The sequence below is a fragment of the Nymphaea colorata genome, chromosome 6, assembly GCF_008831285.2.
Source record: "Nymphaea colorata isolate Beijing-Zhang1983 chromosome 6, ASM883128v2, whole genome shotgun sequence".
Classification (NCBI taxonomy): domain Eukaryota; kingdom Viridiplantae; phylum Streptophyta; class Magnoliopsida; order Nymphaeales; family Nymphaeaceae; genus Nymphaea; species Nymphaea colorata.
In genome coordinates, this window is record NC_045143.1 from 3,505,773 (window position 1) to 3,520,367 (window position 14,595).

General features: G+C 37.8%; 1 protein-coding gene across 3 annotated transcripts; it reads left to right on the forward strand.

The window, feature by feature from the left end:
• The first annotated feature begins 833 nt into the window (after nucleotides 1–833).
• On the forward strand, nucleotides 834–13,901 carry LOC116256398 (ABC transporter G family member 31). Of its 3 annotated transcripts, none has more exons than XM_031632756.2 (24): nucleotides 834–1,269; nucleotides 2,135–2,255; nucleotides 2,385–2,473; nucleotides 2,556–2,640; nucleotides 2,924–3,083; nucleotides 3,163–3,239; nucleotides 3,328–3,381; nucleotides 3,945–4,035; nucleotides 4,116–4,417; nucleotides 4,537–4,818; nucleotides 5,136–5,452; nucleotides 5,543–5,703; nucleotides 5,777–5,880; nucleotides 6,640–6,796; nucleotides 6,881–6,991; nucleotides 7,068–7,159; nucleotides 7,245–7,577; nucleotides 7,657–7,947; nucleotides 8,091–8,174; nucleotides 8,602–8,735; nucleotides 8,818–9,045; nucleotides 11,567–11,738; nucleotides 11,816–12,070; nucleotides 13,467–13,901. In XM_031632756.2, exons 1-24 carry the CDS (start codon nucleotides 965–967, stop codon nucleotides 13,737–13,739), a joined length of 4,278 nt encoding a protein of 1,425 aa, XP_031488616.1. In that variant the 5' UTR covers nucleotides 834–964; the 3' UTR covers nucleotides 13,740–13,901. The 3 variants fall into 3 exon arrangements, with proteins under 3 accessions (XP_031488616.1, XP_049934466.1, XP_049934467.1); XM_050078509.1 differs by having other exon boundaries at nucleotides 1,128–1,269; nucleotides 2,396–2,473; XM_050078510.1 differs by lacking the exons at nucleotides 834–1,269; nucleotides 2,135–2,255 and having other exon boundaries at nucleotides 2,454–2,473; nucleotides 2,913–3,083.
• The last annotated feature ends 694 nt before the right edge of the window (nucleotides 13,902–14,595 follow it).

Here is a 14,595-nt window from a genome sequence, read left to right on the forward strand (position 1 = left end):
GTGTTTACTCATCTGTAAAAATGTTGTAATTATTTTATTATTTTCATGACTTTCATTCGCCGTTATTAAGTTTTATATGATCTCTTCGACAGATTTTATCATAATTTTTTATGGAGATCAGGTTTTAATATATAAATCACGCTAAAAGACCCCATCACCAATAGGTGATCGATAGACCTGTATTTCCTTTCGAAAACTATTTGAGATTTTACCACCAAAATAAGGGCAAACCTAGCTTCTACCTTATTAGACAGGGAGACCGTTTAGCTTCGATTTCTCACGGCCAATGAACTTAGTTTCGTTTCAATTTTATTGGATGTCTTCGGTCTTTAAATTCAAATTTACATCATCAGATGTCATCGGTTTTTATCTGTATCACTAACTGATCTCCTAGATAATTCAATTTCACTTGAACCTCACATCTGGCGGTTTAACAGTCTGCCGCCTGTATTTATTGGAGTACAGAGTGAGAAAGCGGGAGACGGAGGGAAGGAAGGACGGGGGAGAGAGAGAGAGCTTGTCGCTGTTATAACTCCATAGAAAGCATGTCCCTTAACACCCTGATTTTGTTGATCAGAAAGCGGGATCAGTGGGATAGGAGTCAAGGACGAAAGTGGAGGCCATCTAATTCGTGGTGCCATTAACTCTCTGCTGGCTGGACCCTCCTCTGCTCAGAAGAATACGGTTGCCATTAATGCTCCGCAGAGCTGCCCAACTGTGAATTCGGAAGGGCTGGATCAACCTACCTACTTTGAGGAATGGGTGCCTCCGTAATTCCGACTGTTAACCCTGTCTTAGACCCTAAACCCTCGACCTTTACGCCTTTTTTACACCCAACCGCCAGACTTGCTCTTCTCATTAAATTGCTACCGCCATTGTTATCCTCTTGGCCCTCCAGCAAAACCCATTTGAGGGTTTCTGCATTCTCGTCCTCAGTGGGGAGAATTTTGGGGAAGGAGAGCAGATGGACTTGGGGAGGAACTACGCTACTGGACTGTGGAACTCGTCGGACAATGTGTTCAGCCGGTCGAATTCCCGACGAGAAGAGGATGACGATGAGACCGCTCTCACGTGGGCAGCATTGGAGCGGTTGCCCACCTACGACAGGGTGCGGAGAGGGATCTTTCAGAACATCATTGGGGAGCAAAGGGAGGTGGAGATTGGCAGCTTGGGAATTCAGGACCTGCAGCTCATTCTTGATCGACTTATAAATGCCGTGGACGAGAGTGCGGAACAATTTCTCTTCAGAATGAGGCGAAGATTTGATGCGTAACGTTTTTTGCCTTCCTATCACGTTTTTTCTTTTTAATATTTTGTGTTGCGAATTCTGCTAGCTTTTCCACGTGTAGTTTCATTGCATTTTTTGTTTTGCTTTTTCCTTTGTAACTCCTTTGGTCGATGATTTGATATATAGCTTCTCTACATGTTTTCTCTCAATTTTGCCCGCGACACTGTTCAGAATCTTGGTGCAGCCTTTGAGTTTTCCCTTGGGATTTTTCGATCTTGACTAGCAGAACAGGGTACACGGTTTGGTTTTAGGACCAGACTTCATACTCCACTAATTCAAGTGACGAACTACATTTCTGCAGAGGTTTCGGCTTGCATCTTTTCCTTTGATTGGTACCAACTTTTAGTTTTAAGTATTTTTGAATATTTCCATCTTTGAGGGGCAAATTAAAAGATTCTGATTTGTTTCATTTTGGACAAGCAAAGTCAATTTTCTTTGATAATTTTCCTAGGGATCTTTGCTTGAGCACCCCATTTATGCTACTTTGCTTCTCAGGCGGTCTCTAAAAGGTGCAAAGCGATTGATTTTGTAATGAGTGTAATGGCAGCAGTCAGCAATCTTTTTATCTAATAGGATAGCAACAATAGAGCTTCTCATTGACTTGGTCCTTTTTTTTCCTTGATCACTTCATATGCGTTTAACTTTCATTGCTGTTACTATGTGACTGGACAATGATGCTATTGAGCCCTGATTATGGTAAACCTTAACGCTGATAATTCCAATATAGTAAAAAATGTTTTTGGTGTTCTCATGCTGGGACCCTGTGATGAAATTGTACTTTTCTTTGATTAATTTTAGTTCTTGGGAGAGGCATAAGTGGATCTAATTGATTTCCCGGTATTGCAGCGTGGGTCTTGAATTTCCAAAGATTGAGGTTCGATTCCAGCAGTTAAAAGTTGACGCATATATACATGTTGGAAGCAGAGCTCTACCCACAATTCCCAATTTCATCTGTAACATGGGAGAGGTATTTGTGTTGTTTATCTGATGAATATCACTTTAGAAGTTTAGCTTAGATGCTTTTGGGTTTACATTCTGGAAATAGCTTCTTTTGAAAGCTAGCTAGCTGTAGTTTACTTTTGTTCTTGTTCTTAAGGCTTTCCTCAGGCAATTCGGGATTTTGCGGGGAAGGCGGACATGCTTATCAATATTACAAGACATTAGCGGCATAATTAGGCCTTCCAGGTTTGTCTTGACAAAATCCAATATTGGTAAATGGATGGATCATTCCTTGTTCTTGAATGATTAAGGGTGCCTCTGTTTTCAGAATGACGCTTCTTCTTGGTCCTCCTGGCTCTGGAAAGACTACATTGCTGTTGGCACTGGCTGGAAGGCTTAGCTCAGATTTAAAAGTTAGCTACTATTACCTCAATCTGATTTTTTTTTTTTTAAGAGTTTTGGTGTGCATGTAGAGTGATTCAAGAATTTCATCAGACTTGTTAAATTAATTTGTGGGTCCAACATTTTTCTGTGAAAGGAATTATTTTCATGTGCGATAACAACTTGATCTTGAAATTTTTCTGCTTTATGTGGAAAGTAGATGTTTTTTTTTTTTTTGGTTATAGTTAAATAAACATTTCTTCTGGTGGAATACTACCTGGACTCAATAATTCGCCACTGGAAGTTTCTTTGTAGATGTCAGGGAGCATTACATATAATGGTCATCGCCTTAAAGAGTTTGTTCCTCAACGAACGTCTGCCTATGTGAGTCAGCAAGATTCACATGTTGCGGAAATGACAGTTAGAGAGACTCTTGATTTTGCAGGGAGATGCCAAGGCGTTGGAATTAAATATGGTAAACTTTCAACTCTGACGACTGAGAAACCCATTCTGCTTTATTGTTTTGAAAGCTAAAATATTATTGGATTGAATAGATATGCTTCTGGAGCTTTCAAGAAGAGAAAAGGATGCTGGAATAAAGCCAGACGAGGATCTTGATCTATTTATGAAGGCATGCAATGTTATTCTGATTTCAGATCCTATGTCTGAGTAGCTGAGTAGCCATAGAATTTATTAATATGTCTTTGGATTTTTTCCAGGCATTGGCTTTAAAGGGAGAGCAAACAGGGCTTGTGACACAGTATATAATGAAGGTACTGTGATGTGACATTCATTTTCTGTTGTAGTTGCTTAATTGTCTTTTTAAATGTCCAACTTTTTCTCTTGTATCAAAGGCACACATATACACATCCTAAAATATGTATGAATATTTAACTATGTAAGACATTGTGAAACATTGCAAACGGTTTGGAGTTTTCTCAAGGTGCTGAATGTGCTCAAGAAATATAATCTGATTGTTTCTCATCCTTGAAAAGTAAGATTGCTGTAGAACTTCTATGGTCTCAATAACATTTCCTGATTTCCATAATGTTACACCTTTTAATTCATCCTATTCTTTTGGTCATAGCAGGTTTTAGTTGATCCCATATTTTCGAAACCACATGTTGTTTTTAATAAATAGATTGCTACTTTGTTGCTTACTTGGCACCTTCCAAAATTTCCATAAGTGTCTTTTTAGCTGTTTGCATGACTGGAACTAAAAAATGAGAAATTTACTCTGTAGTTTTAAAAGTGATACTGAACCTTTTATGAACTTTATAGCCTCTGATTGGCACAGATTCTAGATTCTAAAGCTTATAGCCCCTGATTGGCACAGATTCTAGGTCTGAACATATGTGCTGATACGATAGTAGGAGATGAAATGCTTAGAGGAATTTCTGGAGGTCAAAAGAAACGGCTTACTACAGGTAAGAACTTCTATGTAGATATATCAAGTATGGTATGCACATCTTTTAGTCTGAGAATGCCTGACATGTGAATTTTTCAGGTGAATTATTAGTTGGTCCAGCTAGAGTGTTGTTTATGGATGACATATCAACTGGGCTTGATAGTGCAACAACGTATCAAATCATCAAGTACCTCCAGCATTCAACCCATGCACTTGATGGAACTACTATGATATCCCTATTACAACCAGCTCCAGAAACTTATGAACTTTTTGATGATATAATTCTTATTTCTGAAGGTCATATAGTTTATCAAGGGCCTCGTGAGAATGTCCTTGAGTTCTTTGAGTTCATGGGCTTCCGGTGTCCAGAACGGAAAAATATTGCTGACTTTTTGCAGGAAGTATGAATTATGGATTGTATTAGTAATATCATTTTCTTTTGCTATAGCTTGTGTGTATTTAGTAATTTCTATGCATTCATCCTCAGTAGTACCAACTACACATTTTCCACTGTTTTTAGGTGACATCTAGGAAAGATCAGCGACAGTATTGGGCAGGTCGTGATTACAATTACCACTACATACCTGTGGAGAAATTTTCTGAGGCATTTCGATCATTTCATGTTGGCAAGAGTTTGATGAAGGAACTGAGTGCTCCATATGATAAGCATCTTAATCATCCTGCAGCACTGACTAGTTCAAGTTATGGGGTTAAGAAATCAGAGCTTCTCAGAGCTAACTTTGCCTGGCAAAAGTTATTGATGAAGCGGAACTCTTTTATTTATGTTTTCAAATTTATTCAGGTACTATGATTTCTGTGTTTGTAAAGTAAATTGTACTAATTGAATAAACTGAATCTGGGATACTGAAAGTTTATTCGTCATATAAACTTGGGAATGAGTCTCTTTGGCAGTTGAAGTAGCTAGAAATTTGGTAGATAACTTACACGGTCTGGAATAAGGCTCACATCACATGCTTATCAAAATGTTAATGTACTCAAATACTGGTTCTTATTGTTGTAATTTAGGCTCTGAATTATCTAGAAGTACGTACAATTTTCATCTGAAATATAGCAGAAAATATGTTTCTCTAATCAGTTTGTTTGATCACTTTCCTGCAGCTCCTCTTTGTTGCTATCATCACAATGACAGTATTTTTTCGAACAAGATTGCACCATGACAGTGTAGAGGATGCTGGAATATATCTTGGAGCTTTATACTTTTCCATCATAATGATTTTATTTAATGGCTTTACGGAAGTGTCAATGCTTATGGCCAAACTTCATGTTATCTATAAGCATCGAGATTTGCACTTTTATCCTTGCTGGGCATATACTCTTCCTGCCTGGGTTCTTAGCATTCCAACTTCACTTATGGAGTCTGCTATGTGGGTGGCAGTAACTTACTATGTGATGGGTTTTGATCCACAAATTACTAGGTTAGAATATCTCCTTTGCTTGTGAAGGAAATCACTTGATTTTTCTATATTTTCTTGACATTTACTATGTCTTCTAACATGGACACACAGGTTCCTTCGGCAGTTTCTATTGTTCTTCTGCTTGCATCAGATGTCATTAGCTCTCTTCCGTATAATGGCAGCCCTTGGTCGAAACATGATAGTCTCTAATACTTTTGGATCTTTTGCAATGCTGATTATCATGCTTTTAGGAGGATTCATTACTTCCAGAGGTTAGCCTTTTTATTGAGGTTCTTATTTTGATCTGTTGGTGGTTGTTAATTCATTCAGCTTTGATTCTTGCAGATAGCATTCAGAAGTGGTGGATTTGGGGTTACTGGTTCTCTCCTTTAATGTATGCCCAGAATGCTGCGTCAGTAAATGAATTCCATGGGCACTCGTGGGATCACGTAAGTAAATTTTTATTTCAAATGTTAAAGCATATTTTTGTCTGTAGATAGATCACATTTTCAGAAAGTTCCCAACACCCCAATCCTCACTTTTTATCTCTTCTAGGTATGTGGTGTACTAACTTCTAAGTCTCATTATCGATGTCCTTGTTTCTTGCCTTTTTCCTAACATATAGAAGACTGGTATGCATTAGTTGAACTGGACAAGCTGCAAAATGGGCAGCAACGGTATTTTGATAAAATGTTACATGATAAGGTCCTACTATGATCACATAATTTATGTAAGATTTATCTCCAAGAATGGGTTCAACAGGATCTTATTCTGTTACATAACGTCTTATTAAAACAGAACATTTTCAGAAGAGTGGGTAAATGCCAAAATAAGTTTATATCATGCATTTAACAGTCAGACATTTATGATCTTGTGCTTCATAGTTCACACAGACCTATTAACTTATTATTACATATTATAGGCTACATTTGTGCTTTGCTGATAGTGATTTCATGTGGAGACTTTATGGATTTTATGTTGATGCTACATGGATCTTCTTACATTATTCTTGAGATAGTATTTGAGCTCAATTGCGGATATATGGTCAGAGGACTCCTCTTGGTTGATTAATCTGTTGAATGATTTGTTACTTTTAGTTGTAAAAGTGGAAGGATAGGTATTGCATTTATGGCTTTTTGCTAGTTGGAGTGGTGCATGTTTTTGATGGTCATGCTAGGAAATTCCTGATGTTAAACTTGGCATTCCAGAGATTTGACAACTCCAATGAAACCATTGGCTTGGCACTTTTGAAATCGCGTGGGTTGTTTCCAGAGAATTACTGGTATTGGATTGGCGTTGCTGCTCTACTTTCTTACTCAATCTTATTCAACATCCTTTTCACTGTCTTCCTAACATATCTCAAACGTAAGAATCATTTTGATTTTCAAATTGAGATCTTTTGACTTCATCTGAAATTGATAATTGGAATCATGTGTGAACCTCATGCAGCTCTTGGGAAGCCACAAGCTGTTCTGTCTGAAGAATCACTTCAACAGAGGGATGGTAAGGGAATAGGTCGTTTTGAACTTAGCCCTCCTCCAAGTACAGGAAGCATGGGAGGTAAGCAAATTATGACCCAGTAAATAAATTGGCTGTCTTTCCTTTTACTCCTAAGTTGAGTTTACTTTCCTAGCAGCAAATGGGAAGGAGAAGAGAGGCATGGTTCTCCCATTCCAGCCTCTTTCCATGTGCTTTAGCAACATCAACTACTATGTGGATGTTCCAGAGGTATGCAATTGTGATTCTCTTGTCTAATTTATCTTTGATAGTCATTAGACTGATTTTGACTCTTTCTTATGATTTGGTATGGTAGGCAATGAAGCAACAGGGTGTTATGGAAGACCGATTGCAGTTGTTAGTTGATGTTACTGGTGCATTTAGACCTGGTGTTCTTACTGCATTGGTCGGAGTTAGTGGAGCTGGAAAAACCACTCTAATGGATGTTTTAGCTGGTAGAAAAACTGGTGGATATATAGAAGGAAATATAAGCATTTCAGGTTATCCAAAAAATCAGGAAACTTTTACAAGAATCTCTGGCTATTGTGAGCAGAATGATGTACATTCTCCGTGTATGACTGTATATGAGTCACTTGTATACTCTGCTTGGCTCCGTTTGCCTGCACATGTTGATCTAAGAACTCAGCAAGTAAGTACCTTTAGTTCGGTACTTGGCTTTTGTGTGTTTTATGCTTTTAGCTGCAAAATATTTACATGATTCTGTGCAGGCTTTCGTGGAGGAGGTGATGGAACTTGTAGAGCTTGTCCCAGTCGGTGGTGCCCTTGTTGGACTTCCAGGAATAAATGGGCTGTCCACAGAACAGCGCAAGAGATTGACTATTGCTGTAGAGCTCGTTGCTAATCCATCTATTGTGTTCATGGATGAGCCAACCTCTGGATTGGATGCTAGATCTGCTGCCATTGTTATGAGAACTGTAAGGAATATTGTGGATACTGGAAGGACGATTGTCTGCACAATTCACCAACCCAGCATTGACATATTTGAGTCATTTGATGAGGTCTTTACTTAATATTCCTGAATTGGATTGGCCTCTTTCTTTTGTTTGTTTGTTCTTTTCTTTGTGGCGACTGATATAGGCATCTACTTAAGAATAGTTACTGTTAGCATGAGACTGATGTTAATATGGTTTTGTCTCGTCAGCTTTTATTTATGAAGCGTGGAGGGGAGCTCATTTATGCAGGTCTTCTGGGATCTAATTCTCAGAACCTCATTGAATATTTTGAGGTAACCTCAGTTGCCATTTTCTGTCTTAGTTCTTCTGTTTGTAGCTTCTTTCTTGTCAACACTTGAATTCTATGAAATCTTGTTAGTAATGAAAGCATGTACTTGTAACCCTCTTTCATGCCTGTTAGTCTTATACATCAATTCTCAAATGTCTTATGATTTAAAATTTTAAACTTCAACCATGGGATCTGCCTCGTCATTTCATTCTGGTCTGCAATTTCATGTTCTAGAAATGCTCGGCTTTGAGTAAGATCTCTCACCTCCAAAAACTTATGCAGTGCAGAAGAACACATTTTTTCTACAGTTAAAATTTTGCCTCCTATGCACAACACACGACTTGCAAGTATACATAAGATACATGCATACATGCATGCATGCACACACACACATATTATATGTACTGACATTGTGTCCTATACAAAATTAGGCAATTGAAGGTGTGCCCAAGATAAAAGATGGTTATAATCCAGCAACGTGGATGCTGGAGGTGACTTCTCCGGAAGAAGAAAATCGCCTAAGAGTAGATTTTGCTGATATTTACAGGAGATCTGATTTGTACAGGTTTTGTCATTTCCTGAATAATACTAATCTTAGGGAAGATTGGAAGCATTCTCATAAATATGTTGCTTCGGTATATCTGCAGGCAAAACAAATTGTTAGTTGAGAGTCTCAGCCGACCAACACATGAATCAAAAGATCTCAGCTTTCCAACAAAATATGCTCAACCATTTCGCATTCAATTTCTTGCATGCCTGTGGAAACAACATAAATCCTATTGGAGAAACCCTCAGTATACTGCAGTTCGATTCTTCTATACCGTTATCATTTCTTTGATGTTTGGCACCATCTGCTGGAGATTTGGTAGTAAAAGGTTCTCTTTCTTACTCTCTCTCTCTCTCACACACACACACACATATTCCCTTGTGTGTTCACAGACATATGTAGATATGCTTATGCACATTCACATTCATAATGTTCACTGGTGATCCCTATTGCCTTGGCTTATCACGTCGTGGATGCACCAAAGAAAAGCTGTGTTCCTTTTGAGATCAATGTTCGCACAAACTGGCTAGTTCCTGATTGAGCCTTGTACTGTTTTTTGGAAGCTTCCTTTTATTTTAGTTTCATTTTTGTAATTTTGATGCAAAATGAAGACATCAATATGTTGTTTCCTTGGGCATATGGTTCCTTGTTTTGCAGAATAGGGAGCTATCCTCGCCGTGGTTGAGTTTATTGTTCTTTCTATGATCTATCAACCTGGCTCAGGGACATTTTAGTTGCTGGGGATGCAGATAGCCTCCCTAGGAAAAAAAAAAAAAAAATCCGATGTCCACTTTGATCTATTTCTCTTAACTGCTGAAGTTTCCCAATTATCCAAATTGCTCTCAGTGTTTATCCTTGATAAGCCAAAACCTCATGTGTTTCACCTCTTTAAACTCAAAGTTAAAGGTCTAATTCATCCTTAGACAAGCTACTAAAGTCCTCAAGAGTTTAAAGTTTTTTAAAATTATGTCAATCACAAAGGTAGTTGAAAATGGATGGGACACTTGTGTATTTGATTGTAAGTGCCAAGAAGCCAAGAAAATAGTGAATATTTGAAATCATTCTAAAGGTTAAAGATGAAAGTGTATTGGTCATCACAAAGATGACCACACTTTTTTTGAGGATGATTTTGTAATTTTTAAAGATAGCATGTAGTTCTTGTGCTGAAGTCTAGCTTGTTGAGAAATTGAGAATATTTGTATAAGTGTAATAGATTTTTGGGAGGCATTTGAAAGACAGTAAAGTACTGGTGGACATGTGGCGTAGAATTAAGGTTGGTGGCTTTTACAGTTGATTTTAAATAAAAGTATTTCATGATGTCCTATGTTTTCTGCTTTTTAGTTTGATATTCACTAGGAACTTTTGCCTATGGTAATCTTTTTTCTGTGGCATTTTTACTTCGTCTAAGTTCTGTTAATACTTTATAGTAATAGCCATCTTTTATTTTATTTTTGCAACAGCAGAGCTGCTATTGGTTAAATTATCAACTCCTATATGTAATTACTCTTTGGGGATTTTCGAACTGGTTTAGCTTCCTTCAGTAGGACCATTCTTCAGGAATGATATGTACAGAAAGAGATGGATTGTAAACCTGGGATGCAACCACTTGTAGCCAAAAGAGAGCTTTATGCAGATAAGTTAGGCTTATAGTGGGTTTGTTGTCTCATGTTTAATTTTTTGTTCATCCGCAATGATACTCAGCTTAGTTTTATCTTCATATGCTGACCATTCTTGTTTCTGCTGAAGGCCTATTTGATTCATTAAGATGGGCTTAGAGCCTGACTTCTAAGAGTCTTAAGACTCTTACCTGATTAGTCAGTCGGTCAGTATTGATATTCTTTTGTGTTCCTCTCTCTCCTGTGTTTATTGATAGTCAGTCAGTCAGTATTGATATTCTTACCTGATTAGTCAGTCGGTCTGTATTGATATTCTTTTGGCCCGTGCTGCATTTCTCTGGTCGCTGGTACTCCTTTTGGTGTGTTGCTCATGCATTGAGGTGACACCTATTCTCACCGATTATACGCTTAAATAAATCATTTTTCTCTCCATTGGAAAGGAAAAAGCACCTTATACATGGTTGTAGTAACTGGAGTTCAAGCTATCATTCCTTCTGATCTGAATGTACACATCCTTAAGAGAGAAACTGAAGCTATTGATGGATAACTTACATTACTAATTTGTTTTGTTCGTAGACCTTAATATATGTTCCTCCGTGTAGCTTCCTGGCCTTTTCATTTGGATTCTCAACTTCAGGAAGGATGCTGAACATGCTTATCATGTCAGGCGATCTTATAATGAGCATTACTCTCAGTCTTTTTGTCATTTTCTCATACTCTTTGCCCCCTCTGGGTTTTCAGGATTCCCCATGTGCATTTTTCTGTCATTCTGATATACAAGGAAATAAAATGGGAGACAGTTGATCGAACATTCTCTCTGACATGATTTCCTTCCAAGATTTTATCCTTTATCATGCCATGCACATTTGTGGTATTTCAAAAGTTCTTAATCTGTCAAATGAAGGAGAAAGGATTTCAATCTAATCGTGTGGACATCATCTGGCTGGGACTTGGAATTTGCATTTGCTTTATGGCTTATATTGTTACAAGTTCGTAGATAAAAATATGTATCAGTTTGTGAAACAGTGAAATGGAGCTAGTTATGTCACTCAACATTAATGTCAATATTTGTATGCCAATTTTACAATTTTTTACTACGGTTTATGGCATTTGTTGTTAGTTGAGTCTATGACAACTCTGTTCATTCTGCTTCTACTTCACTTTGACTTGTAAAAACAAAAGAAACTGTTGGGGAGTACTTGAAACTCAAGTTTGCCGTTCTTTCCTTTTCAGAAACACTGTACAAGACATCCATAATGCTATGGGATCTATGTATGCGGCTGTTCTGTTCATTGGGATAACCAATGGCACTGCTTCCCAGCCTGTAGTTTCCATTGAAAGGTTTGTTTCCTACCGGGAAAGGGGTGCAGGGATGTATTCACCTCTTGCATTTGCATTTGCACAGGTTGGTGATGTTACCTTTCAATGTGTTTTGGAAACCTTTTAGTTGCTTTTAACAAAATTCATGCTTTCCCTTTGCAGGTTGTTATCGAATTCCCGTATGTATTTGTGCAAACTCTAATATACGGTTCAGTGTACTATGCTATGGCTTCATTTGCATGGACAGCAGCAAAATTCATTTGGTATATATTTTTCATGTATTTTACGTTGCTGTACTTCACATTTTATGGAATGATGACCACAGCTGTCACACCTAACCACAATGTGGCTGCCATAATTGCTGCACCATTTTATATGCTGTGGAATCTGTTCAGCGGCTTCATGATACCATACAAGGTAATAAGTTATAAGTTGATCCCTTTTCCAATTTGGAGTCCCTTTTTCTCTGGTTTTCTGTTCCAATCATTTTATATGGTGGCTGTGTGGTGCTTGTATTTTTCAGCATGTTCTGGAGGGCTGTGAATTTTTCATCCATAGTTTTTCATTAGAATGATCACATCCCTACCTCCAGTGCCTTTGGGACTTGGAAACCAGTCAAGGATGCACAATTCTGATGTCTGTGGTTCTGAGTGGAGGTTTTTTGCAATCAACGAAAAATTAATGACATAGCAAGACACTGAAATTATTTCTTCGTTTTCTCAATAATGGTCCAATTATATCTGTATGTAGTTCATGATTTCAACGGTCAAATTTTTATGGTATTGGTGCCATTCTCAAACACAGCAGAGGAAATAGGATAAGAAAAACGGATCTTGCAATTTCTTTGAAAACATAAAAGGTATCGGAAATATGTAATGATATCTTGAATGATCCACGGCCATGCTAAGAAGTGGAAACATACATCTGGATGGAACATGTGCTTAAAAGAGGCCGACTTTTGTAAGTCCTCCTTCTAAGTAATATGTGGCCGTTGCAAGGTTAAGTGTCTTGGCTAGGATTAATTGATTAAAATAAGATTTTGCGGATGCTGAGGCATTTTTCATTGCCATTTATAAAGCATGAAATCTGTACTGGTCTGGCTTTGTATTATGGTTAACTCAAAAGTTGCACAAACTGGAATCAAGTGTTGTCAGGAAAAAAAATAACGTACTGCACCTTCCTTTGCTTTTTCATAACATAAAATGCTCTAGGTGCTTATTTCTCTAATTACTGGCTAAGTTACATGGGTGCGCCAAACTAGTGAAACACCCGAGTCCACTCGCATGTGGGTGTGGGTGCGGGTGTGGCCCGACACGACACCCAACTCGGTTTGACTGAGTCGGGTACTGCTGACTGCACTCACTCTTGTTTTTCTTTTTTTTTTTTCTTTTTTTTCTTCTCTCATATTTTCTCTCATCTTTTTTGCCCCCTTTTCTCTTTCCTCCCCCATTTTGTTTAATAAAACTTTGAATTTTGTATGAGATAAAGGTAATCTTGAAAAAAAAATTAACAATATAGACAAATAAAATTATGAGAGGTTATATATATATATATGTGTGTGTGTGTGTGTGTGTGTGTGTGTGTGTGTGTGTGTGTGTGTGTATATATATATATATATGCCCTCGCTGCACCCGCACTAAGTTTTTTTAGAACGTGCCCCATCCAAAAACCCGCCCCCCTCACCCACGTGACATAGATTACTGGTCTACTCATTTTCTTTTTCCATTTTATTGTTTCTCTTGTTGTATTTCATCCTCTCTACTGTCAACTTGCAAGAAGATCTAAACAATAGTGCTCTTGGTGATTCTTGTAGAGGATCCCTGTGTGGTGGCGGTGGTACTATTGGGCTAATCCTGTTGCCTGGAGTTTGTATGGCCTCTTAACATCCCAGTATGGTGATCTTCATGACACCATAAGTTCGGCAGGAGGAACGACCACTGTCACCATAAGCAGTTTTCTCAATGACTACTTTGGGTTTGAGTATAGACTTTTGGGTTTGGCTGCAGTTGTTGTTGTTGGTTTTGCAGTGCTATTTGCCGTCATATTTGCTTTGGCAATCAAGCTCTTCAACTTCCAGAAGAGGTAGTGAAATTTGCATTTTTTAATGCCTATCAGTCTTATTTTTTCTATTCTATGTCCTGAGATCACTTATTATTGAGGGCCAGGACTTGAAATATGTAAATTCTTGTTTACAATAATGCAAATGTTCTTGAAATGCCGATACGCTAATAGTATACAATTTGTACAATTGATTGAGTATTATCCAGTTTGAAAATCGTAGGTTAGATTTGTATTGGCTCAAAATTGTCCCGTCAAAGTTATTGAGGATATCTCGTCTTCTAAGGATCACCACTTGATTGTGTTTTGTAAGGTGGATACATTTATTGAACTGACAGTGGGGATACTATTGCAGCTAATAACTATTTTGTTTGGCATATGGTTCTTAGGATTTAGTTACCTTATGGCTTCTATACATGTATGTGGCTTATATATATATGTGTGTGTGCGTGTGTGTGTGTGTGAGAGAGAGAGAGAGAGTTAAGTTTTGAAAATGCTGCGGTTGCCGCTTCGACCTCTCTTGAGCCACAACACTCATAGAGTCTCTTTAGTTCAAAAGGAAGTTGACGCTGGGTATGACTTTAAATGACTACTGCGACAGTTGGACCGTGTTCTTTTTATTATAAGACTATGATTTTTGAGCTACTAAATTTGATGCATTCTGACCCGTTGTTTTTTAGTAGTGTTGATCTTTCTTCTATTTGTTCACTTGATGAAATGATTTTTGAGGGTAAAAATGGACATAAAAAGCTCAAAAGAGGACTACTCGTTTTATCTTTGTATATATACGAAACTAAAATATCGTCCTAAAATTGAGGAACATTCTTCATACTGTAACAGGGTCTGCCATGTCAAACCATTTTCTTTCCCATTTTTTCGCAAAG

What these genes read in the sequence shown, in the direction of transcription:
- LOC116256398 (XM_031632756.2), top strand. Translation starts at nt 965, where the DNA reads ATGGACTTGGGGAGGAACTACGCTACTGGACTGTGGAACTCGTCGGAC. An exon ending in GGCATAATTAGGCCTTCCAG is followed by an intron (nt 2,474 to 2,555) that starts GTTTGTCTTGAC and finishes CTCTGTTTTCAG; the next exon opens with AATGACGCTTCTTCTTGGTC. An exon ending in TTTGATCCACAAATTACTAG is followed by an intron (nt 5,453 to 5,542) that starts GTTAGAATATCT and finishes ATGGACACACAG; the next exon opens with GTTCCTTCGGCAGTTTCTAT.